Here is a 27,115-nt window from a genome sequence, read left to right on the forward strand (position 1 = left end):
CCCCATCATTTACACCTCCACATACCTGTCCCCCATCATTTACACCTCCACATACCTGTCCCCCATCATTTACACCTCCACATACCTGTCCCCCATCATTTACACCTCCACATACCTGTCCCCCTTCATTTACACCTCCACATACCTGTCCCCCTTCATTTACACCTCCACATACCTGTCCCCCATCATTTACACCTCCACATACCTGTCCCCCATCATTTACACCTCCACATACCTGTCCCCCATCATTTACACCCCCACATACCTGTCCCCCATCATTTACACCCCCACATACCTCTCCCCCATCATTTACACCCACACATACCTGTCCCCCATCATTTACACCCCCACATACCTGTCCCACATCCCTGTCCTACATCATTTATCCCATAATTTAGCTTTGTAGAGAAATTCAACTGTAAACAAACATGTCTTAATGGCCACATTAGGCTATTTAGACCACTCAAGTGCGTGATTATTCATTAGAAGTGCACCAGAGGTTCAGCATTTTGTCCTGATATGTTTACCGTAAGATAAAGATTTTCCATGTCTTTTCACCTGCACAGGGAGTGCGCACAAAAATCTGCACATTTCCTCAGAAAAGGCAAGTCTGGAATTGAATTGCAAACACTATTCACGGTGCGAGTTTGACGTGAGAACAGAACTCGATCCTAATCGATTTGACCAATAAGAGTCTAAAGCAGAGGAACTGGCATTAGAACAGGCGTCTATGATCTCGGCAATAAAATTCTACTATAATTTCACTTTTCACGCCAGTCTTTCCTTAATCTGGTGGCGAATAGATCGTCTGACACTGTATCCACGGTTAACTCCCATCTGTGTGCATAGCCCTGATCCGGGTCGCTCTCTCTGCTAGGGGCTCAGTCACACATCCATTGGTTTTAGGGAACGGTTTATTATAGCTGTATAAATGCTGTGGTATAAGTCTCATCATAAAAATAAGAGTAAATAAAGCAACACTGGCATCAGGCCGCGTGGGAGAGACTCTCTCCATGTCCCAATTCCTAAGGATTAAAATGTGCGCTTTTCCCCCTATTAATATATAAAGGACGAGATGCTGTTTAAAAGGTTTTAATAAACGTTAGAGGCTCTGCGTCCTAAAGGGCTCTAAAATATAAGTGCTTTATACAAGTGCTACCAATAACACGCACACATATATACTTTAAAACAATTCTAATATTAGTAGTAAATGTATCAGGAGCTGATCAGAATAGGAGACGTCTGACAGTCATGGCGTTACATGTGATCTCTCTCTACGCTCACACTTCCTGCTGACCCCAGGCCAACATCGCTGTGTGACGGAATCATATACCCACCAAGACCCTCTGACATCTGGCGGCACCAATATGTAATATGTAGCATTTCTTCTCGTGTATCACATTCTTATTTCCTTATAAAGTGTAAGCCTGCGAGCAGGGCCCTCTTCCCTCTCTGTGCGTCCGTTATTACCCAGTCTCTGCCTATTAGTGCATTGTTCCCAATTGTACAGCACAAAGGAATATGTGGGCGCTTTGTAAGCAAAAGTTAATATATAAATAAAAGACTGGGGGGTAAAATACTCCTATGCACAGCAGACTTCATGACTAAGGGCCTAGCTGGGAGCATTTTTGAGGATAACAAAATAACGTGCGCCCCTCGTTCTATGAAATATATAGATGTCATTAGCTCTAGTGGTGGCTGGTTTAATAATTCTATATATTTGTATAAAGCATCCATTTATTACCGATGCATGAACCAGCTCCTCTGTATTGCATCTGAAGTACACAGGCTGCATTCTACATTCCTTCCATTAAATACCAGACACAGAGCAGTCAGCCTGCACTGCAATGGAGACGTGTGCAAGGCCATCACACGCAGCTCTCTACCTACTTAGATGGGGCTTAAATGGGGAATATTTATGCCTGGGACAGGTCCGCAGGCCACACACAACGCCAGGAGGAAGATGGAAAGCAGCACAAGACTGGGGTTATACTCCATCATGCCACTGGCTGTGCACCTCACATGGATTAAGCAAATCACTTTGTCACGGCCTGTCCGAGATACTTTCTGCTCCATGCAACACTAGATTTACCAGAGCAAACCTGGGGAGCCGTTTCCACATCCAGAGCTCTGCACAGCTATCAGGAGACACACACAATATCTAATACAATGTGTGAACGTTCTGCTGCGAAGGGAGCAGGACAGCAAGCTCCTTACCTAGAAAACCACTGATGTTGCTCACTGCACGCTGCCATATTTCTATGAAAGCCTGTGCAAAATCCCAAATCACTGGCCAGCACCTATAAACCGTGCTGTTACCAGCAATACACTGAAGAGGAGACTCTCTCGCTTACTATTACAACTGGAGCTAATTTCCGGCACCAGAATATAAGAAGTGCCCGATAACCCATTATGGAATATTCCAGGCGGTAGATGGTGCCCAGGCTGAAATGGTAAACACATAGGAAGTTACATCTTTTAGTCTACAGGCAGCTGCAATTAGGCAACTTGGAATCTGGAAAAAACATGCCATGCTAAGGACGGGTGTACATCACCGAGGTCAGCTCCACGCTCTATTAGTGTCTCGATAGCAGGACGTGTGAACAGCGGCTTCCCGGTAACCTCTATACACACTGCAGGGCTCCATGGGGGAGGAGTGGTGGGAGTTACACACAAATATCTTCTCACCAAACGGAAGTACAAAGGATCTACAGATGATCCTAGGGTGGGCGATTCAATCCAGTGCGATGGGCAAAGCACTTATCCGCCAATTACAGTAGCCTCCGCATCCCCAGCTTTCATGCTGCCCTCTATGGGTTCATGGGCAAACCTGCAACTACAATGGACTCATGAGAGTCTATCCAATCACCCGTGGAGGGCGCGGGTCGCCACGGCGTTAAAACTCACATCACAGCCAGCTCTTGCCTGAATTCGCTAAATTTTTTCCGCTCGCTGCTGAGAGCAGTCTTGAACGAGTACAGGCTGCCGCAAAGAGCGTCTGCTGTCGCACTAACTCGCACCCACTATGTCATCGCAGGTAACTGGATTGTCCCCATGGTGTTGAATTGACCCCCCCCTCATCATCATAGTGGAACCGTGCTCTGTAGTGTGTATTATTTGGGCTCTGTATGTTGAAGTCTGCGACACCCAGCTCTTTAGGTTAGTAATACGACTAATATTAAAGTGAATTGAAAATAAAATATATATATATTTGTTTCTTTTAACCCACTAATTACACATACTGTATTACAGGACTGGTGGTCACTATCGCCAAGGCCCGGCTACGATGCTTTGCTCAGTGTTACACTAATACAAACTCAGGGGTTTCAAGGTCACCTGTTTTTCAGATTTTGGAAACTCTCTCCACCCCCCCACCACGCAATTAAACACCCCCCAACAATCCAATCACAAAAAATATCAAATCACACATTTACAGTCTGGCGAAGCCGTTTTTACCAGAATAGTTCAAATAGTCCATGCTCCATATGTAAATAAACAAAATACAATACAGACTGTCACATATAACATGCAATAATGAAATACGCCAGTGCATTACACAAAGTAAGTCCTTAAGAGCCTCTTCTACGTGAATGGAATTAGCCGCCCCCAATGTGTACTGGGGTAGATCTATATATTTATGTATTGTGTCACAAGGTTAAACTAATTCCTGTGTCTCATCAAGAAAATCTCCCTTAGTCTCCCCAATCAGCTGGACGGAGCATTTACTGACACACCGAACGGGATATCCCACTTAGGGGTGAATGTAATTAGAAGACCCTTTCACTAGCTAAAGTAATGGGCTTCTGTCAGCAGTAAGGAGTGCTCCCTATGATATAGTTCCCTACATGCAACCTTACTAGTCGGTGCAAAGCAACCAATCCTGACCACCTCCATCTGCCAGCTAATGGGGACACAACCCAGCCTAGGTGTCCCCCAAGAGGAGGAGGTCAAGTACTAGCCTAGAAGACCCACAACATGACAAAACAAATACTGAACAGAAGTAAGAACAACGCAGGCAGCTTCGGGTGTTTTTTTCAGCAAGTGCTGGAAGGAACCAGAGAGCCTGCTGTGCAGTAATACAGGAATAACGGAGAGAGTACACAGAGTGACTGGGCAGAGCCAGCTCCGGGTTCCGCTCTCCTATCACCCTCTGCTCCCGGATAGTCACCCACCTTACTCCCCGGACAGTCCCGGGAACAGCAGCAACAGTGCGAGTTCACAATGAGAATTACAGGGCAGAACTCCTTCCAGGTATAATCCATTGGGCCTGAGAAGAGTCTCTCTCACCGCACACTGGATGGGAAGCTGCAGTCGGGAAGGGAGCTGGACATTGTTCCGGGTCTGTGAGATCAGGAAGGAGAAACAGCGCCCGTTCTGCCTGCAGAGCCCATTAACCAGCGAGGGGGGAGGCAGCTCAGGTAACGTGGGACAGCCCTATGCAGAGCAGCCCCAGCTCACAGGTGAGATCACACTTCTCATTGGTCTCTCTCCCAATACACAATCTCCTCCTCCTCCTCCTCTGCTACCAAACTACTGGGCAGTCACAATGGTAGGGACACTGCTTTACAGAAGGCTCTTAAGCTTTAAATAACCTGCAGTGAGCATAAGAGAAGTTACAGTCGCACAATCCCTACTGCTCTAGTCACAGATAAATACTGATAATACCGACCATTGTGCTCAGCAGTGTAAATAGGCACAAAACCGGCACAAACACTTCAGATCTAATGCCGGGTACACACTACACTACAACGATCTCTGTACAATTTGTCGTTTCCAGGCGCATTGGATTGACAAACGGTGCAGTGCGTATACACAATTGCGCGGTCCTGCGGTACGAAGACCATATCTTTCGGTTGGCTGTGCTGCACGGTCAGAAGATATGTACGAGGTGACGCAGTTTAATGAAAATACAAAATTGCAGTGTGTAGAGGTATTTACGGATGGTCCGGGGCAAAGGGAATTCATCCCTACTGTCCGTCATTGTAGTGTGTACCCCGGCCTAACATATAGAGAGAACGGTTACACAGGGCTGCTCCACGCAAGAATGCTACCGATCCCTACGACGCATTGGCGGACGCTGACAGCGACTTAATGCATGTTAGAAAAGATGAAAAACTATATTAATATCGACCATTCGTTTAAACATCTAATCGCCGTTTGTAAATTAGGCCTTTGTAGACTGCACATAACCTCGTTAGCCACCCGGCCGCAAGCTAGCGTTGTATTACCAGACATGTCAGTGGCTCCCTACAGTGAATGGCGTACGTAAAGTTTCCTACTTGGAGCATTGTATTAAACCCCTCCAGTTTAATGACCGACCAATGGGGATCTGTATATGTATATATCTTCTCTCGTCACTTGGCACCGCCAGCCAGATCCAGCGGGCTACAACACACAAACGCCATCCGTGACCATCTCCTGACCCCATTTTCCGCCAGTCCCTATCCATAGCTGACTGTCCCAGACAAGAGTATGATCGGGACCCAGCAGTCCTTTCGTGCCCACCGGCTGCTTTACCCGCAGCCAATCAAGTCTAAAAAAAAGACGATGGCTTATACTTTGGTGCCCGGAGCAGGCAAGCAAAGGGTTAACATATTACCTCTGTTTTTTAAAAAGAAAATAACGTTAAGAAAATGGTATAATCCTCCAACATACAGTGCAGGGGGAGGGGGGGGATAACACACAAGGGGTTACCGGGTCGTCACAAGACTAACCAGTGACTAATCTTTGTGTCAGATGATATTATATAACAATGAGGGGAGTCATTGTGCGCCTATAGCAGTCAGGGCTTCCCACAGCCACCAAGGCCCATTGTGATACAGTGTAACTGCTCATTGTTCAGCTGTAGCAGCTGAGATAGTGGCCGCAGACAGCACACAATGCATTGTACGATGGGGAGAATTGTCACATTATTAATCTGAGAGACTAATCTCGGTTATACTGTATTCAGGACTCCTCCAAGGTTATCACAGACCCAAGAGAACGGCCGTTCGCCAACCTGTCTTCTGCGCCCCATATATCCAATGCTAATCCCCAATGTCTTTTCTCCTGCACTCTCTCGAATGCTTGCTAGATGGCGCTCTTTCTGTTGCTGCAGTCACAAGATGTAATTGTAAACTATACGTGTGCTCACGGACCGGTGAGCCATCACCTGTGATACGATCTCTTGTTGTGTCTATCGGCATACTGGCCACAAAGCAGGGATCTACTGATCATTACGTATAGATCTTTGGCTATAGACACGATCACAGAGGGATCAAATAAAGATACAGGCAGGGTAGAACCTCACTATACTGTTACTTACAGTTCTCACTATTACTGAATCAATAGATGTACTGCAAAAAAGGAAGAAGTGTCTGAGCCAATGCCGGCAGTGAAGGACATATAAACAAGCATTTATTGCTGGCAATATCACATCCACGTTATCTGTCTTAAAAGGACACAACCCTATTCTGCCTCCAGCACACCTGTCTGCTCAACTTCACCTCTTCCATCACGGGAAGGGGTACCTGCTAGTGTGACCCCCAGTGACGAGACTCACCGAGCCGACTGGTTATGGGGCCTGATCGGCAGTTAGATAACTAATAATAAGTAACCACTGTGACCCTTCCCCTCCACTGTCAGGACCCCCCCGAGCCTCTACGCTGGGATAACCGGAAAAGTGGGAGAAATAGTTTTACACAACAAGCTCGTTACTGCGTGCATTACTCCGCACCAGTTTGGACCAGAACCAGGCTGGGCAGCTTCCCCGCAGGGCCAACACAGGTTTGTTTCCAACATATCCCAGTGACCGCTGGGATTAAATCAAACTGTATTACTGGATACATAGACATAGCAATAGAAAGTCAGAACATGAAGTGTTAAATCACCTATGTACAGCCAGGAATATAAAACAGACTAATCCTAAACCCGATGCACATTTATTTATGCAGTGATAGAGCCGCGTCCTACGCTGGTAACACACAAGGTCATGTGGGCTGGGCTGAAAATAAAACAAGACCAAAGATCAAACGAGACTTCACAACACAGTGACCTGTTCACAGCTGCTGCCTCACAGCGCTGGGTTCATGGGGTTATGTTCAGACCGGGGCTCTATCTGTATAGAGTTTGCACGTTCTCCCCGTGTCTGTGCATTTCCTCCGGGTGCACAGTCCAGAATTAACATTTAGGCCCGTATTTAAATAGCCGCGATAATTTCGCTGCCGCCGGAATCTACTTTCCGTCTACATTGTGTGTTGTGGACGCGGAAACTTGTAGTGCGCGCCACTGCTATTTGCAATGTCCTATTCAATTCCAAAGGAAGCAAAAACGGCAAGCCGCCATGTTGGAACTGGCGGAAAGTGCTGTCAGAAATGGGGAAGTCAGCCTGAACCCCCCCCCAAAAAGGTGCACTAACATTGGGGATCAACGTAGATGTCCCCGAATAGCCCTAATAAAGCGGTTTCGGGTACTTAAGTTGTTTCAATAGCTTCTTATTTGCGTCTTTGCACAAGTGGTGAAGAATGGCATAAAGCTGTATTTTTTGGTGAATATAAGTAGTCCTGTCAAATTTGGGGTACTTCAGAATGGGTGCTAGCATGGTTTAAAGTCTGTAAAGTGAAGTTAAAAATATTGTGAAAAACTAACCTGTTGCAAGTACCTGCAATCAAAAAAACACCTCACCCCCTACCCAAAGTTTATTTCGCTACTTTTTGTGTTTGTACCCCAACTTTGAACTTTCTCACCCCCATTTTCAAAGTAATTTTTTGGGGTGTGCCTCACTTTTAAGGGATTTTTTAACGCAGCTATCCTATGGTGGGCTGTCCCAAGGTTGCTGAGTGGTTTTCCGACATTTGCGCACCTAAACCCCAATTCTGCACTTTCTTCCCCGCCTGCTTTCATAGGCGAATCTTTTCCGCCTATCACATTGCATTGACGTTCCGCGTACGCGAAAAGTCTTTGCAATTGAATAGGGCGAAAAGCTTCCGCCTGGCGAAATGACATCATCCACGATACTTTTCCGCGGATTCCGACTTTTCGCAACTAACTGAATACGGGCCTTAGACTGAAAGCTCTTGAGGCAAGAACGGATGTGAATGATGACATACTCTCTGTACAGCATTATGTAATACATGGATATCTGCTAGAACGGTAATAATTAGGAGGACAGGTGACTGCAGGACATCACTCTCAGCCCAGGGCACTCAGATCGTACAGTCACAACTCAGAAAACAAGCGATTATTATGTAATGCAAGTGATCGGGGGGGGGAGGGGTGTTCTAGATTTAACACGGATTCTTGAAAAAGGTTGGGCGGACAAGTGCAAGTGACGCCACAAACCTTGCTGCATCTGTCCGACAGGGGCCTCATTTAGTAAGCCGAAAGATGCTCCGAATGGCTACATGCTGGCATGGCCCCACCCACTTTCGCATACGAAACACACTGATCAGCTGTGGACTGCTCCAGTCCTGCTGCATGTAACCGTCGTACTCATGAACAAAGCACACTAGGGGCTTTAACTATAGGTAAAAAAGCACCACAGTCATTTTACACTAAATAGGACTATTCCGAGTGTATGCGATTTGGAGATTAATCTTCAATTAGGAATCAAGCCTGGCTGCTGCCTGTATTGCAGAGCTTCAGGAGAACGCGGCACCGAATTACCTACAGAGACTGAAACGTAGGAAACCTTCATAAGCCCAGAATACGAGGACGAGCGGGCACACCGGCGTTAGAAAGGGTTAATAACCAGATTACGTCAAAGACCCATGCAGCAAAGTGGTGTCAGGAGCTGGTTATATTTACTGACGCATGAAAATCTGACCTCCTTTTGAACTCATAGTGAAAGAGCACCAGGCCGGGGCTTTGGCAGCAGAAAAACAAGAATGTTTAAAGGGAAAGCGTTGGGAGAGAAAAGAGCCTACCAGACGCTCACTGAACCGCTGCAAAGGTACCACTCATGGCTCTTACACGGTGGCACAGGGGTGTATCTAGGGGTCCAAGCGCCCCTGGAAAAGTAAGGGACTGGTGCCTCCCCCTTTCCCCCTCCCCTTTCGTTCAGTGCTGATGCTTCTGACTCGGAGATCAGTAGCTGCACAAAGACGTTTGGCAGACAGTACTGGCCACGAATGGCGCCGGTGCCCACCTCCTTGGCCAGCACCTCTGACGAGGAAGATAGGAAGATACGCCCCTGCGGTGGTGTTTGGGAGGAATAGTTTTCCTGATCGGCGTCCAAAAGCAAAGAAGAGGCCGGTTGTCTCACAGATACAAGGGCTGAGAATAAAGCCACATCCTATGTTCAATGGCAGCAGTAAGGGAGAGGAAAGAGGAAGAACCCAACTAGAACCGGCCTGGCAAACGTGGCACAACAAGCTGCGACATGCTTTCCCAGATAGAGGAGAGCTGGTAACTGGCATGCTGGGACTCGTAGTATCACACCTGGAGAATCACAGGGTATACGGCCCTGAGCTAGAACAAGGGGAAGAGATTTTCTGGTGCCTCCTCGCCTACAGCCCACAGGGGCGTTTGGTGCAGTAACCAAGAACCAATCTGCTCTGCAGCACAATAGCTGGTACGTACTGCATGGAGGTATGAAAGGCTTTGTCCCATACCAAGACGAATGTCTACCTTCCAGTACGGACCATAATCAGAGCCCTGGGTGGCAGCCTTTCTAGAACATTTGACAATAGTAAAGTGGCACATAACACTGGCTGGAATGCAGAAGCATTGGTGTATGGTGTATGCCACATTGTATTTTTATTCACTAGATATCTTCTTTTCCACTGGACAATGTAGCCAATGAGAGGGCTGGTGGCGGCTGAGGCACAGCCAAGGTGAGGGCTGGTGGCGGCTGAGGCACAGCCAAGGTGAGGGCTGGTGGCGGCTGAGGCACAGCCAAGGTGAGGGCTGGTGGCGGCTGAGGCACAGCCAAGGTGAGGGCTGGTGGCGGCTGAGGCACAGCCAAGGTGAGGGCTGGTGGCGGCTGAGGCACAGCCAAGGTGAGGGCTGGTGGCGGCTGAGGCACAGCCAAGGTGAGGGCTGGTGGCGGCTGAGGCACAGCCAAGGTGAGGGCTGGTGGCGGCTGAGGCACAGCCAAGGTGAGGGCTGGTGGCGGCTGAGGCACAGCCAAGGTGAGGGCTGGTGGCGGCTGAGGCACAGCCAAGGTGAGGGCTGGTGGCGGCTGAGGCACAGCCAAGGTGAGGGCTGGTGGCGGCTGAGGCACAGCCAAGGTGAGGGCTGGTGGCGGCTGAGGCACAGCCAAGGTGAGGGCTGGTGGCGGCTGAGGCACAGCCAAGGTGAGGGCTGGTGGCGGCTGAGGCACAGCCAAGGTGAGGGCTGGTGGCGGCTGAGGCACAGCCAAGGTGAGGGCTGGTGGCGGCTGAGGCACAGCCAAGGTGAGGGCTGGTGGCGGCTGAGGCACAGCCAAGGTGAGGGCTGGTGGCGGCTGAGGCACAGCCAAGGTGAGGGCTGGTGGCGGCTGAGGCACAGCCAAGGTGAGGGCTGGTGGCGGCTGAGGCACAGCCAAGGTGAGGGCTGGTGGCGGCTGAGGCACAGCCAAGGTGAGGGCCGGGGCGGCTGAGGCACAGCCAAGGTGAGGGCCGGGGCGGCTGAGGCACAGCCAATGATATCCAAAAGAACCCAGGGGTATTTGACTTGTGGTCCTCCAGCTGCTCAGAACTACACATTCCAGCATGCACTGACAGTTTTGTCATTAGGGCATGCTGGGATGTGTAGTTCCCCTACTCTATACATTATCCAGTTAGAATTTGTTCTCTAAGCTCTCACCACGTAACACATCAGCGTTACCCTGACAAGTCTGTAACAGACATATAAATACATGAGGCTTTTGTAATGTGCCCGGTTACAAGAGATCACACTACTGAGTTCTCCCACGGGAAAAGGGACCTGGGATGGGGGCAATTAAAAAGAAAATGTTCAATAACAGATTAGAGGAAAAAAAAGCCACCCGACAGGTCACTAATCTGCAATAAGCAGTATAGTGTGTGTGCGTGTGACTCCATCTCTCTCTGATATACAGGGACAGGCAGAATCCCCCGGCAGACATACAGCAGCCGCGTCCAGGCATTTGGCATTGCCGAGAGGGGCGGAAGCTAAAGGTTTAAAACAGAATAAAATCACGTGCAGGAAACATTATGCTCACAAGTTTGATGCGTCTTTATATTAAAGATAGTGTTCCGTGTTCAATGTTACACAAATATAAATATAATTATCCCTCCGTTCATGGTTTGCAATCGCTGTGTGTACAGGTCTCGCTAGGCCAAGTGTACAGCCCAGGATTTGCAGGAGCCAGTGTAATTCCAGAAGGACAGTCACTAGATTTAAAGCGCCCATTTGGTTTCGCCTTAAAACTAATTGCCGCTCTGAATCTAGCGACAGTCCTGCTGCAAATCGCAGTCTTATTACACTTGGCCTATTGTGTCTTTACACCGGTCACTTGTCCAGTGATAGGCCCGAAGTCCGATACAGTTTAGCGCGAGGAATTGACAAAGCCTTGCAGCGGTTTATGTACTGTCATTTGTGAAAGTATTGCGCACAAGCTCAACTGAACCGACCCCAGAGCTTTAAGCTGGATACACACTGGGTGATAGATCGGCCGTTCAATGAAACGGTCGATATATCGCAAGCGCGACGGTGAGTTTGTACTCCCGCTATGTCTGAACGATGTCATACATGTCACATCTGCTCTATAGCACAGCAGATGGGCGATATATCTGGAGATGACCGCCCGCACACTTGCTGCAGGGACCGCCGGTGACAGACCACTCAATTGGGCGGGCAAATTTAAATGCCCACCCCAGTTATGACGTCAGGGAACTAACATCGAGCAGCCGATCAGTAAGTCTGTATAGCTTACCCGATTGGCCACTGTCGGCGGATCCGTTGGCACAGTGTGTACCCCAGCTTAAGAACCCTTAAAACAGGCAGAACTGTTGCCGCTGTCACTCCCCCAAATCGTGTGTTTGGTGTATCCACCAAGAGGCAGCGAATAGACCAGTTTTGGATCCAGTAGGCGACCGGTGTATAAGTAGGAGACAGTACCATAGGAAGCATCTGAGATCAGGTAGGGTGGCATGAACGCCATCTAATTAGATAAGACGTTTTGATCAGAGTGGTGGGTTTAGGGTCTGCTGCCACAGACCACTATGTGATAACGAGATTTCCCAGTGCTCTGCTTTACTTCACTTCTGTGCTGAACCTATGCAGCGTTGTTTCCTTGTCTGGATGTCACTGCCTTGATAAAGATCCCGGGTAGGACGGAAACGTTGGTGGTATGTATATATTGCTTGGCCTTGGTTTGTATTATATTGGGCATTAAATGCACTGTTTATTGCTTTACAAACTAGTCTGGAGAGTGCCATCATTTCCGTATAGGATCCATGCATGATAATGAGAGATAATATAACCTCTTGTTTACCAGCACAATACAGGCGACAGGGCACAGAAACTAAGGACAAATTAGATCTCCAGCGGATTTATATTAGATGTGCACATAAATGCAGTGATCCAGATCTGATCTGGTACAAGCAGTTACTAATGTGTACGCAGCCGGTCATCGGCAGGGAACATCAGATATCCCATATCACAGGGTTACCACACAGTGATATTTCATATAAAAGGTTTCTCTGGAGGTTTTATTTGTACAGCAGATCTAGGAGGTGGCTTTGGTCTCCCGACTACAGGCCACTGTATAATAGGAATACATGACTATACCAATTGCTGCTTTTATTCTTTGACTCTTTGCTTCCATATAACGTGGAAGCAGAAAGCTCAGAGCAAGCGTCAGTATTCTGCCTTTTTAAAAAATAGTCCCATCCTCCGCAACTAATAGGAAGGAACAGCTTTTAGCAGCGTCTCAGCCACAAGGGACAATCTGTACGATGTGCGGCCACGATACGCGTCACGGATGCAAGACTGGCACTATTATAATTCCTAGTACAACTGCGGGTTATTCTCACTACTCCAAATATAGAACGCATTACGCACGATCGTGTGCGGTGACTGCACTTCATCAGGGACTGCGTTTCCCTGGAATTTGAAATGTAACTTTTTCAAAGTAAAACCTGGATGGTATTTATATACACTTCAATGGCAACGAGCTGCTTTTTTGTTTTGGTATTTAAGTTAACTTAACTCCTCTCGTGGAAAAATAAACCGACGCTGATAAGATCGGCTCTGCAGCGTAACGCCTGGCTGACCGCATACACAGAACGCTTTCCTGGTAGTGATCAACTAGGTCTTACCATGAAAATCATTATAGGGGACAATACAAGAGAGACACGTGGACGAGTGGAGATTCTGGTGTGACAATACACTGAGGTTCCTGCCCCACGTGGTACATGCCCCACGAGGGTAAGAGAACATGCTGACCCTAAGGGCAGGCACATGGCTTCTGCAGGATTCCACTCACAGCTCAAAGGTGGCTGAACTCTGCCAGCCCTCCTTTACCCAATTAATAACTAACAAGGCTTCAACCACTAGAGACTAATTAACCCAATCAAACCCAAACTGGAAATCGGAACATTATGTCCTAAGCCTTTATAATAACTTACGGGTGGAAATATTTTAGCGGTTAGAGAGACTGGCACTTCGTATGTTACAGGCCCTATTGTTTTATTCTTTGCTTTAGGGGGACACATTTAGGAGGGCTGAATTATACCTCAAAACCTGCCTAATGGGGGTACATTTAGCACAGGCTTTGTAACGACTTATAAACCAACTCTATCCCCCTAAACAATGCAGGTGACGTAATCTTATCTTTACAGAACTAAACCCACTCAACAGGCAAATCAGTGAACTGTATGAAGGTTACAACTTATATTTACGTTTACGCCTCAATTTAAAGGAGATTATAATCACTCTCCAAATAGGTATCTACATGATCAGAATAAGTGTCCAAATAGGATAAAGGCCGTGTGCTCCTCTTCCTTTCACAGGGCTGTAATTATTAGCTCTAGCTAGCAGATAGCATTGTCTACAGGCCGGAGCGATGCCAGCTAGTAAAGCCTCGACGGCTGCGTGAGGCTCTTGTAGAGACACAGTGGCCCTGAGAAAATAGATTCCGAATCAATGAGACACAACGTTAACATATTTTATTGATTTAAAAATAACTGATTATAGGACACCATTTTTAAATGATAATATAGAAACTTTAAGTGTTTCTTTTAATTTGAGCTTAATTGAAACACCATATATCCGTGTCATAAGCCCCCTGCTCCTATTAATCTCACATAACCTTTATTAGTTTGGGGCACTATGAAGGGGAACGGACGTCCTTTTTTCAGTAGTTTAAACCAGCAAATGGTCTTGTTGGGTTGATCACACTAATGGAGCATACACACGGCCAGATTTGTCAGATGAACGATTTGACCAATGATTTGAACGATTTCTGACTGCATTAAAATGAATGGAATCGTCCAAGTCTGACTGCAAACACATCAGATGTCAGATATCGTTATCTGACCATCGGGAACGCGCATCGTTAAAATCGTTCATCTGACAGATATGTCAGATTTTCCTTCAGATATGAACGACTGAACGATTTTTTAAATAGTTTTTGTTCAGATCTGAAGGAAAAATCTGACCGTGTGTATGCGCCTTAATGCGACTATCACGAGATCTATCACGAAAAGACAAAAACAAATAAACACCTATTTATAGGGGTGTGGTATAAGAGATAGACAGTAACTAGACAATGTCTAGATAGACACCAGATGTTAGACAGTTTAATAGTTAGACAGGGATAAAAGTTCGACAGACAAAAGTCAGACAAGCTAGAGTTGGAAATGTAAAAAGTTTGACAGGTAAAAAGTCGACAGGGTCAAAAGTTTGACATGAAAATGGTAGACCATCCCCCCCCCCCCCCTAATTTTCACCCTAACCCTCCCCTTGGTGCCTAACCCTAACCGTCTGGGTAAGTGTATAACCCTAACTATCCAGTAAGTGCCTAACCCTAAACCTAATCTTAAAAAAATAATAAAAAAAATAAATGTGTCGACCATTAGTGTGTCGATCATTTTCATGTCGAACTTTTCACCCCGTTGACCTTTTGTACCTGTCAACCTTTTGACATGTCTAACTTTAGTGTGTCTGACTTTTGTCTGTGTCGTTGGTGTCTATCTAGACATTGTCTAACGAATTACTGTCCATCTGTAGTCCAGAACCCATCTATAGAAAACAAGAGATATGGTAAGAACTTACCTTTGTTATCTCTGTTTCTACGAAGTCCATAGGGTCCACAGGGTTGACCTTGGGGTTATAGCTGGAACAGGATCCATGGGCACCACACAGTTAAGCTTTTAGCTCCCAGGATGCACTTGGGTCCTCCTCTATACCCCGCCCCCGAGCCACAGGCACCTCAGTTGGTAAGCAGCCTAGGCCGGAGGAGAATATGGAACAGAGAGAAGGAAGACTGGAACACACAAGAAACCATACTCACAGCAATAGGAGACGGAAAACCGGTGACCAGCCACACAGCCCATTTGAAGCCAGGTGCGTCAGGGCGGGCGCCCTGTGGACCCTATGGACTTCGTAGAAACAGAGATAACAAAGGTAAGTTCTTACCATATCTCTTGTTTTCTACTTCAGGGTCCATAGGGGGTCCACAGGGTTGACCTTGGGGATGTCCCAAAGCAGTACAACTAAGGGCGGGGACGCTCCTGTGCTGAAAGGAGTACCCGGCGCCCAAAGGATGCATCCTGAGAGGCAAAGGTGTCAAACGCATAGAACCTCAAAAACGTTTGAATTGAAGACCAAGTGGCCGCCCTACACAGCTGAACAGCAGAAGCGCCACGTCTAGCAGCCCAAGAGGGACCCACAGAACGAGTGGAATGAGCCTTAACAGAGGCTGGCACAGGTAAGCCCTCCTGTGCATAAGCCTCACAAATAACGGAACGAAGCCAACGGGCTAACGTTTGTTTGTTGGCAGGCCAACCCCTCTTGTGAAAACCAAAGAGGATAAACAAGGAATCAGACTTCCTAACCGAAGCCGTCCGGTCTACATAAATTCTAAGCGCCCGGACCACATCTAAGGAAGTCTCACCAGCTGAAAGATCAGGGGACTGAAAAGCTGGCACAACAAGTTCCTGATTAATATGGAACTTCGAGACCACTTTGGGCAAAAACTCAGGACGAGTGCGAAGCACCGCTCTGTCCTGGTGAAAAATCAGTAAAGGAGGGCGACAGGAAAGCGCCCCCAATTCAGACACCCTCCTGGCCGAAGCAATTGCCAGGAGAAAAACCGTCTTAAATGTCAGCCACTTGAGCTCCACCGCCTCAAGAGGCTCAAACGGAGGACCCTGCAGGACCCGTAGCACCACCGCCAAGTCCCAAGGAGCCACAGGAGGCACAAAGGGAGGCTGGATCCTGAGAACACCTTGGAAAAAGGTGTGAACGTCTGGTAGTATTGCAATCCGCCGTTGAAACCACACGGACAAGGCGGACACATGAACCTTCAGAGATGCAAGGCGTAAGCCGAGATCCAATCCTGACTGAAGAAATTCCAAGATCCTAGAAACTCGGAACACCTGAGGATCATAAAGTCTGGACTCACACCACTGAAAGTAAGTGTGCCACACTCTGTGATAAATCCGTGCTGAAGCAGGCTTGCGTGCCCTGAGCATCGTACCAATAACCGAACTGGAGAAGCCCCGAGACCTCAAGACGGCTGTCTCAAGAGCCACGCCGTCAAAGACAGCCGACCCAGATCCGGGTAAAGGCAGGGCCCCTGAGACAACAGGTCCCGACGTTGAGGAAGAAGGTACGGAGCGTCGATGGAGAGGCTCCTCAGATCGGAGTACCAAGGACGTCTGGGCCACGCCGGAGCTACCAGCACGAGCATGCCGCCGTCCTGCTTGAATTTCCGCAGAACCCGAGGAAGCAGGGATATCGGAGGAAACAGATACGCCAGGTGAAACGTCCATGTCACCGACAGCGCGTCCACCAGACTTGCACCTGCGTCTCTTGTCCTTGACCCGTAAACGGGCAACTTGTGATTGTGACGGGAGGCCATCAAGTCCAGCTCCGGCAGTCCCCACCTGTCCACGAGTAGCTGAAACACCTCTGGGTGAAGCGACCATTCCCCGGGATGCACGTCGTGACGGCTGAGGAAGTCCGCCTCCCAATTGAGGACTCCGGGGATGAAGACCGCCGAGATCGCTGGAATGTGACCCTCCGCCCAAGACAGGATACGAGACACCTCCGACATCGCTGCCTGACTGCGAGTTCCGCCTTGGTGAATGATATACGCCACCGTGGTGGCGTTGTCGGACTGCACCTGTACCGCCCTTCCGTGAAGAGCGGGGCCGGACGACTGCAGGGCCTTGTATACTGCCCGCAGTTCCAGGATGTTGATGGGGAGAAGTGCTTCTTCCGCTGACCAACGACCCTGAAGCGACAAAGAGCCGGTCACTGCCCCCCAACCCCGGAGACTGGCATCCGTCGTGAGCAGGACCCAGTCCGGGATCCAAAATGGGCGCCCCTCGACCAGATGAGCTGTCTGAAGCCACCAAGCCAAAGATAGCCGAATGTCCGGAGACAACACCAGCACCTGAGAGCGGATCCGGTGAGGTAACCCGTTCCATTCTGATAGAATCAGCCCCTGCAGGGGCCGGGAATGGAACTGGGCAAATTCCAACATGTCGAATGTCGACACCATGGACCCCAGAACTCTCATAGCCGAATGGACCGACAGGCGGCAACGGCTCAGGCAACTGCGTATCCGCAGCTGTAGTGAGGCGACCTTCTCCGGAGTCAGGAAGATCCTTTGCTGACGCGAATCCAGCAGGGCTCCCAAATGAACCATCCGCTGTGATGGAATCAGAGAGGACTTTTTCCAATTTATCAACCACCCGTGTGCTTGCAGGCAAGCGATCGTCAGGTGGAGATGTTGAAGCAGTACCTCCGGGGAGCTCGCCAGCAACAGGAGGTCGTCCAGGTACGGCAGCAGCCGTACATTCTGGTTCCGAAGATGTGCGGCCATGACCGCCATAATCTTCGTGAACACCCTCGGTGCCGTGGAGAGACCAAAGGGTAGCGCCCGGAACTGATAGTGGTGTTGAAGGATAGCGAACCTCAGATACCGCTGGTGTGAAGATGCTATCGGAACATGGAGGTAGGCGTCCTGGATGTCCAGGGACACCATGTAATCCCCCGGTTCCATCGCCAGAATGATGGAACGTAACGTTTCCATCCTGAACTTGGGAACTCTGAGGAATTTGTTCAGAGACTTCAAGTTGAGGATAGGGCGATGAGAACCATTGGGTTTCTGCACCAGAAACAGAGACGAATAATACCCCGTCCCTCGTTGTGATAGAGGAACGGGAACAATGACCCCTGCTTTCAGCAAGGACTCTATAGCCTCCTGAACCTGTAACGCCTTGGTCTTGTTCTGAGAAGGACTTGTGCAGAAAAACTGGTGGGGTGGTCTGTGCCGAAAAGACAGGGCGTACCCCTGGGAGACCACTTCTCGAACCCAGGCATCCGTGGTGGTATTGTGCCAGCACTGGGCAAATAGAAGAAGTCGGCCTCCCACTCTGAGGTCCCCCAGAGGGAGGCCCGTCCCATCAGGCCGCAGGTTTATCTTCCTGCTTGGAAGAAGGGCGCCGAGCACTCCAGGCTTGCTTCTTGGGTTTAGAGGCCGTCTTACTCGCAGACTGTCTCGGGAAGGACTGACCTTTCGCCTTACCCTGAAAGGAACGAAAAGCCGAACTCCGAACCTTAGCAGGCAGTGCCGCCGAAGGGAGGAAGGCCGACTTGGATTTAGCCAGGGTGTCCACTATTTCGTCCAAGTCCGGACCAAATAGTAATTCCCCATTGAAAGGTAAGGCCTCCAGACCTTTCTTTGAATCAGAGTCCGCTCTCCAGGACCGCAACCATAAGGATCGGCGGGCAGACACCGCTGCAGCCGATACCCGCGAGGTCAGTAGACTAGCATCTAAAGAAGCTTCTCCAATGTAAGAAGCGGCGTCCCTCATTTGTCCCAACAGCGCCCGCTGGACATCCGGAGCGTCGTCCGGGAAGGTATCTTCCAATGCATTGGCCCACCCCTCAATGGCCTTGGCCACCCAGGAAATGGCCATGGACGGTCGGGCCACCGCCCCGGAGAGGGAGTAAATAGACTTTAAGCAAGTCTCAACTTTCCTGTCCGTGGGATCCTTCAGCGAGGATATCGACGGTAATGGTAAGGTGGCGCCCCGAGTTAAACGGGTGACATGGGAATCCACCGCCGGTGGAGTTTCCCATTTTTTACAATGTGCCTCAGGGAAGGGGTAATTAGAAGCCAACCGCTTCTGAGGAAGGAATCTCTTACTGGGCGCCTGCCAAGCTACCGCCATATGATCCGTCAACTGATCCGACAGGGGAAACACCGCAGAAGCCACCTTAGTTTTTTTGAAACTAGGAAACTTCGACCTAGGAACCGGTGCCTCATCCTCTATAAGAAGAATAGCTCGCACCGCCCTAACTAGTGCTCGCACATTAATGGACGACTTGGTATCCATTTCCTGGACCGAGGCGTCCGAGTCAGTGTCATCAGGGACCTCCCCATCATCTGAGGAACCCTCTGAGTCCGATACCTGAGCAGCCCGTGTCATGAGTGGGCGTTTAGAAATCCTAGAAGGCATGTCAGTCTGCAACATTGACTGAAAAGCCGAGGAAGCGGCCGCCAAATTTTGCACGGAGTTGGAGAGCACATCCACCCATGGTGGAGGCGTCGCCATAGGGGCCTGAAAAGGTACCACAGGCTGCTGCGGCACAGGGGAAGCCTGTATATACATAGGCAACCCCGCATAGGGACCAACTGATTGAGACCCAGGAGGACTCCGCAATAACTGCGGGACACCCGGGGAATGTGGGATGGTCGGCTGGGGCACCGCCCTAGTAGGGAGAGCAGTCGGGACCGACAGACGGTCCGCAATAGACACCAGCACTTGAGAAAACATCGCCCACGGTGGTTCCTGCGCCAGAGAAGGTCTGGATGGGCCAGGAGCCACCTGGCATCGACTACACAGGCCATCCTGTGACAAATCCTCCCTATCTACTCCTGCAGAACAGCGTCCGCAGGAGGCCAACACCGGAGCCACTGAGCGCTCAACCTCCTCGTCTGACATGACAGAATATATTATATATCTGGCACCAGGGTAGAAGTAAAACGCACTCACCGGTGTGCTGAACAACAGCCCACAATATGGCACTGAGTAGCACACAACTGTATGTGACGGACCTCACAAATACGTGATCTATATAAGTGAGGTCAGTAGAAACGCCCCTCCCCCACACACCTGCAGGGCTTGTAGGAGAAGTAAAGGGATAGGTATAAGCTGACAGTAAGCGGAAAATAAGCACAGACAGGCAGCACTAGCAAAAAGTCACATACCATGCAGGAAGATATACTCACTGCACCTTTACACTACAATCAACCTGCCCAGATTCAGTGTCTGGGAGGGCTATAGTGCTGTGTACGCTGTCCTTAATCAGGGGAGAGGTACACAGGGGGACCGGTCCGCGTGCTCCCTGAGATCTGCGCTGCCACTGTGAGAAAATGGCCGCTGGAGACCTCAGAGGAGGAGTGGCCGAAGAGTCTGCAGCTCAGCGACGCCAGACTGCGTGCTGAAAGGCGCGCTGAGCTGAGGGGAGGAGCCGCTGACAGGGAAGGCTTCCTCCCCTGGCTGGCCATAACCCCAGGGATGCTGGCTTCCCGCTTGCCGGTTATCCCTGGTGGTCTAGTGGTCCCACGGGTTATGGGGGGGCCCGCCGCCACTGCCAGCAGCCTCCGGTCTGTCCCCAGGACCGGAGGCTAAAGGACTGCATTTAAGGCATTCCGCGCGCCACCGCTAGCCAGCGACGCGCGGCTTACCTGCATCCCCGGCGACTCCGGCAGCAGTCCTGGGAGGTAGACAGAGTCCGGCTAGTACGGACTCTGTCCTCCCGCCGCGATCCCCAGATCAGTACTGGCGTCGCGGCGCCAGTCGGGGATCAGAGCGGCAGCGTGGGCGTCTGTACAGACAGCCCTTCGCTGCCGTCTGTAGTAAAAAGATTAAAAATAAATAAAATTTAACTTAAAATAGTGCCTGTGGCTCGGGGGCGGGGTATAGAGGAGGACCCAAGTGCATCCTGGGAGCTAAAAGCTTAACTGTGTGGTGCCCATGGATCCTGTTCCAGCTATAACCCCAAGGTCAACCCTGTGGACCCCCTATGGACCCTGAAGTAGAAACTGGGTATTCAACGTGGGGCCCTCCAGCTGCTGTAGAACTTTCCCAGAATGCCCCGACACATTTCGAGCATGCCCTAATAGCAAAACGGTGGCAGAGCATGCTGGGACGTGTAGTTGCACAGCAGCTGGAGAGCCGCATGATAATTATCCGTGCTATAGAAGATCCTATACCATGAACACACTCAAGGTTAACACTAAGGGGCTTATTTAACAAACACCTCACATGCTCCAACCCACAACAACCAGATCGCTGCTTCCATCAGTCCGACTCCGGTGAGGCAGCGTGTAGGTTTCCGTAGTTACGAGCTGCAGTAATGCATAAAGTGTACAGCAACTGCAAAACAAGGAGACTCTGGACCTCATTCAGAGCCGCTCGCTATTTGCGGTCGTTCGTTTTAAAAAAAGGGGGTGGCTATTCAAATGAACCGTTCGCACTTTGCGGTCTGTTCACGCCTCTAAGTCTGAACGAGCGAGCAAAACTTGCGGTCGAAATTTTGAAAAATACGCCCTCTTGCCGCTCGCACCATACGTCATCTCCGCTATTTATTAGCTTAATCGAGTACATCGAACAGCGTATGAACTGCTCGCTATTCTTGTGGTTGGTTTTTTCAACCGCTATTTTGCGAGCAGTTCTGACTTAAAAAAAACCCAAGTGACGTAGTCAATGACGCTGCTGTATTAATTATGCACACCCTTAAAACGCCCGTTTTGACCTTTAAGCACGCCTGCGTTCTGATCTCCACTCCCCGTTTCCAAGCACCTCAAGTCACTCAAAGTAGCAGGTATTCGCTATATAGCGAACAAACGATTTTCGACCGCACTGACTGGTTCGCGCATGCATATTACAAACCGTACGCATGCGCAGTTGTGCGAACATCGCTCTGTGCGAACGAGCTTCCGCTTACGAGCGGCTCTGAATCAGGCCCTCTGTACAGAGGGTTGTGTTCTCGCTCTGTGCAGAATAACCACCTGTAACTGTTTAACAAACAAGACATGAATGTGGATTTCAAGTCACCGGAAGGGTCAGTGTACAATCTGTGCTTTACGTGAGCGCCTCCTCCTGGCTGCAATGCGAACAGCCAGCAACTGATCTACAACCATACCACCAGCAGTTGGGTCGGTCCTCATTGAATCTGCACCTACTCACAGGGAGAGATGGTACCAGGCAACGTTCCTATACAGGGGACTTCCCACAAACGCACAGATAAAGACCGTGCAGATGGGCAGCATGTTATGCTGGATGGTCACAGAGCTACAGGAAGACTACACCTCATTAAAGTGGAAGGAGGAGGCACAACCGATACTCTGACCATTAATTACCTGGGGTGACATGTATGCAAGCTCTGTATCTTATCGGGATGTGATTAGTTACTATAGCTGTTCTATGGGGCACAATAAACCACTATATAATCGGCACTCAGGGTACTTTTATACGGCTGAGAAAGCATAATTAGATCATCCGTTTAGTAGATTCTTACAACTGTGGTCCCACCAGAGAGAGCCACAGAAACTCCTGGCACGGTCTGTTTATCGTCCTCCTGAGCTGAGATTCCAGCTGCTAATAATTTAGTGTCCTCAGTTATAGTGATCACAAGGCAACCTCATCACCATCACATGACCACCTAGTAGATCCGTGACTGACTGGCTCACACTCGGGATCAGGTTAAAAACTGTTGTAGAGAAGCACAAACCAGGGAATTCCTGCAGCGGTAGCCATATTAGCCACGTCCCCAACAGTTAAGATTTTGCGAAGGGATCGATAAATCTGGAATTCTAACTTGTTCAACATTAAAAAAAAGATATCTTAAAGAAAGTTGCACAAGGGTGGCAGCTTGTATTACTATAATTCAGTTAATTGGCGGAAATGCACTAAGCCTTGGAGAGAGGAGAGTGATAAAGTACCAACCAATCAGCTCTTAACTGTCATTTTTCAAATGGGGTCTATTTACTAAGCCTTGGATGGAGAGAAAGTGAATGGAGATAAAGGACCAGCCATTCAGCTCCTAACTGCAATGTCACAGGCTGTGTTTGAAAAATGAGATGATGATTGGCTGGCACCTTATCTCCGATCACTATCTCCATCCAAGGCTTAGCCTGTAAAGTGAGTTAGGAGGTGCTTGGTTGGTACTTTATTACTCGGCACTATCAATCTCCCCACCCAGGTCTTGGCCAGGCTACCTCACATGCCCCCTCAGGTACAGCCAACAAGGTATTTAATGTGGTATTAACTTCATAATGTGCCGGTTTCTTTACACCAATGCATCATTAAGGGATCCTTGAAACATTGACAGTTGGCTGTACACACCCTGGGAACTACTCTACGGGCCATATTCAAATTGAGGCGAAAAGTCAGAGGTCGGACTTTGACATCATCGCCATTATTTGCAGGGATAAAGTATCGGGCGCGTGCCCGCTTATCCCCGTATTCAATTAGGATCCGGCGAAAATGGGACCCAAAGGTAAGTATTGCAAAGTCCTGTCAGTTATTGGGGAAATCATGATGTCAGCCCCCGTGGTCTGACATGGGGGATCACTATGGGAACCCCCGATTTGGCCTGGTGAAGGTAAGTCGGGTTTTTAAATATCCGCGGCAGGTGCATAAATGCGCCTGTGAAGAAGTGAAGAATAGCACTTAGCTTTTTTTGGGGGGGGGGGGAGGGCAAAAAATAACTAGTCCCATCAAATTTGGGGTACATGAAAATGGGGACAAGCATATTTTTAAGTCCCTAAAGTTATTTTTTTTTTAATTCTTCAAAAATGTACCTGCCGCTACCAGCCACATTCTAGACAACACCTGCCGCATACATGGGAACCCCCCCAAATCAAATTTGTTTAAAACTTTGCTCCCCGATATTCTTTTTTTTTTTGCCCCCAAAATGAATACATTTTTTGGGGTGCTCTGAGAATTTTCTTTAAAAAATTTTTTTGACACTGATTACTTTTAGGGGGCATTAAAAAGGCTGCAGGCCATTTTTTTTATTCTGCACCCCAAAACCCCAATTCTGCACTTTGTATAATATGGACAAAACTTATCCCCGTTTTTTAACAAAGACTTTTCGCACTGGCGAAAAAAGGCTTTGAAATGGAATATGGGGATAATTGAAACTGGCGAAAATGACGTCATTGGCGATAAACTATCGCCGATAACGGACTTTTCACCCCATATTGAATATGCCCCTACTATATATGTTACATAGCCAACAACATTACGATGGCTGCATTAGCAAAACGAAGGCTGAATTTTTATACACAACAACAACTGGTTAATAGGGGACTATTACCTGTGCTATCTGTGGCAAGATCAACCCCCCCCCCCCCCCCCCCCCAGCAACGTGCTAGTTTCGGCTACACAAATACACACTGAACTAACACATCCTGCGCAGAATACTTAGACAACGAGCACATTCTCTTCCTCTCTTGACGAGCCACCAGGCTCTGCGGGAACGGCTGCCGTGATGAGGCACAAGCTTTGCAAGGAGACACTTACGCTGGTGACTCGTCGGTAGATCTGTGCGGCATTTTGGCACTCGGAGTAAGGGTATTCAGACGTGGCCATCTCAAGCATGCACATCCCAAAGGCATACACGTCTACGGACTCATCGTATTTCTCCTCATACATCTCTGGGGCCATGAACTCAGGGGTACCTTAAATTAAAAGAACGGTTCAGACTCTAAATTTTCTCAAATCGGTCAGGATGCTGGAGGCGCTACTCACCACGAGCGTGTTCGGGGAAGAAGACCTGTGAGACAGAGAGCAGGGGGAGGCAAAAGGAAAAAAAAAGGAGGAAAGCTTCTTAGTTACACTGTAAAGAAAACGTAATTAAGACGTCTTCCATTGCAAGGCCTCGAACTGGAGGGGATGGCGATGGATAAAACCACTAGTGAAATAAGGAAGGGCTATGATGAAAAGCCGTGATGTTGTGAATGCTATTTAACATTATACATAAAGGTGCCCTTCTTCCGAAGCAGCAAAGTTTAATTTAGTCTTTTTACAGCCTTTTTCCACCACCAAGTAAATGGAGAGATGTCTGTGACCTGCTACAGCGTCTAAGGACAGCAATGCCAAGTAAATAGGCTCACTCTACCTGTACGTACCTGGAAGACAGCGCCACCTGCTGTTGGAAGGAAGTACCGGTTAGTCAGACTAGACTGCTGCACAACTTTCCATTCACCTGGCTGAGCTGTAGGGGGCGATGAAACCTTGCAATGGAAAACGGCCACGAGTCCAGGTAGTACAATGCATGGAAACTCCAATGGCTTTCTGCAAAAAGCCCACTCACCAGATACCTTCTCTTCACATACTTACGTTGTGGACTGCAGTACAACACTAATGGCCGACTGCAGCCAATTATGGCGAGCCATGGCCTACAGGCAGAAAAACACTCAAATACAGAGAGGTGGTCAGGTTGTGCTTCAAATAACCAGGGAAGCTGCCGGGGCGCTGGAGTTAATTTATGTAGAGGGGGGGGGATGGGGGTGGTTTGCGCTACAAGTATTACAAGCAAAACTTGTAAAAAAAATTATGGTCTTTCTTCCTCCTGGAAAAGAAAAGGTTTAGCCTACATGTGTCGGAATCCATTCCCGTATAGTCCTATACCAGGTCATCAATACACCATACATACATTTTACAGATACACTGATCTATTTGGTCATGGGCTGCCTTTATCATTGATTAAAATTTCATGTGTCAAAGACTGAACCCAGTAAATCCACTTTTAGCCCAGAACGTCTGTGGGAATAAGCGTTTGTAAGCAATAATTACACACACACTTGGCGTGGCTTGTTGCGTTTGGTCCAGACGTGGCACGAGAGATGTGGCGCCCTCTGCTGCACGTCTGTAGACAGAACCCGCCTGCTCAGAGACGACAGATTCTGAGTTGCTTTAAAATAAACAATCTTGGCGGTTTGAGGTTCAATTCCCACTGTGACTTTCAGCTGAAAGGGGTTATTACCAGCCCTGCCTTCCACAAAACAAAAGCAGGCGTCAGCACCGCGATAAGAGCAGCTGCCGAAACCATCGTGTTTCCTTAGTAGTTCTAGGTACAACTTAACGGCGCAGACCAGTAACCCAAATACAAAAAAACGGGAGAGACGGCTCAGGAACCTACCTATGACACTCTTGGCAAATGACGCTCTCTTTAAGGTGGCCAGGCCCAGGTCTCCGATCTTCACCGAGCCGGTGGGGCCAGTGATGAAGATGTTGTCACACTTGAGGTCTCTATGGATGATTGGAGGGGTCCTTGTGTGCAGGAAATGCAGCCCTTTCAGGATCTGCCGGCACCAGCTGCGGAGAACCTTAAGTTTCATCACCTTAAACCTCTTCAGGTACCTGAAAGCAGAGAAAACCCCTGGTTGTAACCATCACAAGCAATAAATGAGCTATACGCCATTTCTAAAGCATTTACCAAGGCCTTTACACCGGGAACGCGATACTTCATTTCACCATGCAGCCGGGCAAATAAATGATAAATGATTTGCGCACCTTATGTAGAGAATGCAGCCGTCTTGCCGGCTTTATTGGTAACTGCAGGCTCACAAATACATTACATCGAATTACGTCCTTTGATTAGAACCTTTATTAAATGTCTATTTACATGTGCCACTAACAGTAGGTGTCCCCCAAGGTTCTCTCCTTGGACCTCTCCAATTCTCCCTCTATACGTCCTCTCTAGGTGAACTCATCAACTCCTTTGACCTCCAATATCATCTCTATGCTGATGATACTCCCCTGATCTCTCCCCCCTCTCTCCTCACCCGTATATATCCATGCGTCTCTCTGCCATCTCTACCTGGATGTCTCAGCGATTTCTTAAACTTAATAAGTCTAAGACAGAGCTGATCATCTTCCCACCCTCCCGCATAACCTCACTTAGCACAATTTCATTATCTACCAATGGCACAACCATC

At 48.8% G+C, this 27,115-nt stretch overlaps 1 protein-coding gene across 12 annotated transcripts in view; it reads right to left on the reverse strand.

Moving 5' to 3' along the window:
* The window catches only part of WNK1 (WNK lysine deficient protein kinase 1), a 111,568-nt gene that overhangs the window by 47,688 nt on the left and 36,765 nt on the right, over nucleotides 1-27,115 (reverse strand). For 11 of the 12 annotated variants that reach the window (XM_088464243.1, XM_088464239.1, XM_088464240.1 and 8 more), the window contains exons 3-4: nucleotides 26,317-26,537; nucleotides 24,696-24,853 (exon numbers count right to left, since the gene is read on the reverse strand). In XM_088464243.1, the coding sequence (XP_088320369.1) occupies nucleotides 24,696-24,853; nucleotides 26,317-26,537 (379 nt within the window). Of the gene's footprint in view, nucleotides 1-24,695; nucleotides 24,854-24,923; nucleotides 24,949-26,316; nucleotides 26,538-27,115 lie in introns of those variants that run through there. The other variant, XM_088464247.1, reaches the window with a different exon arrangement.

The sequence above is a fragment of the Taudactylus pleione genome, unplaced genomic scaffold (genome assembly GCF_031769625.1).
Source record: "Taudactylus pleione unplaced genomic scaffold, aTauple2 ptg001621l, whole genome shotgun sequence".
Lineage (NCBI taxonomy): Eukaryota > Metazoa > Chordata > Amphibia > Anura > Myobatrachidae > Taudactylus > Taudactylus pleione.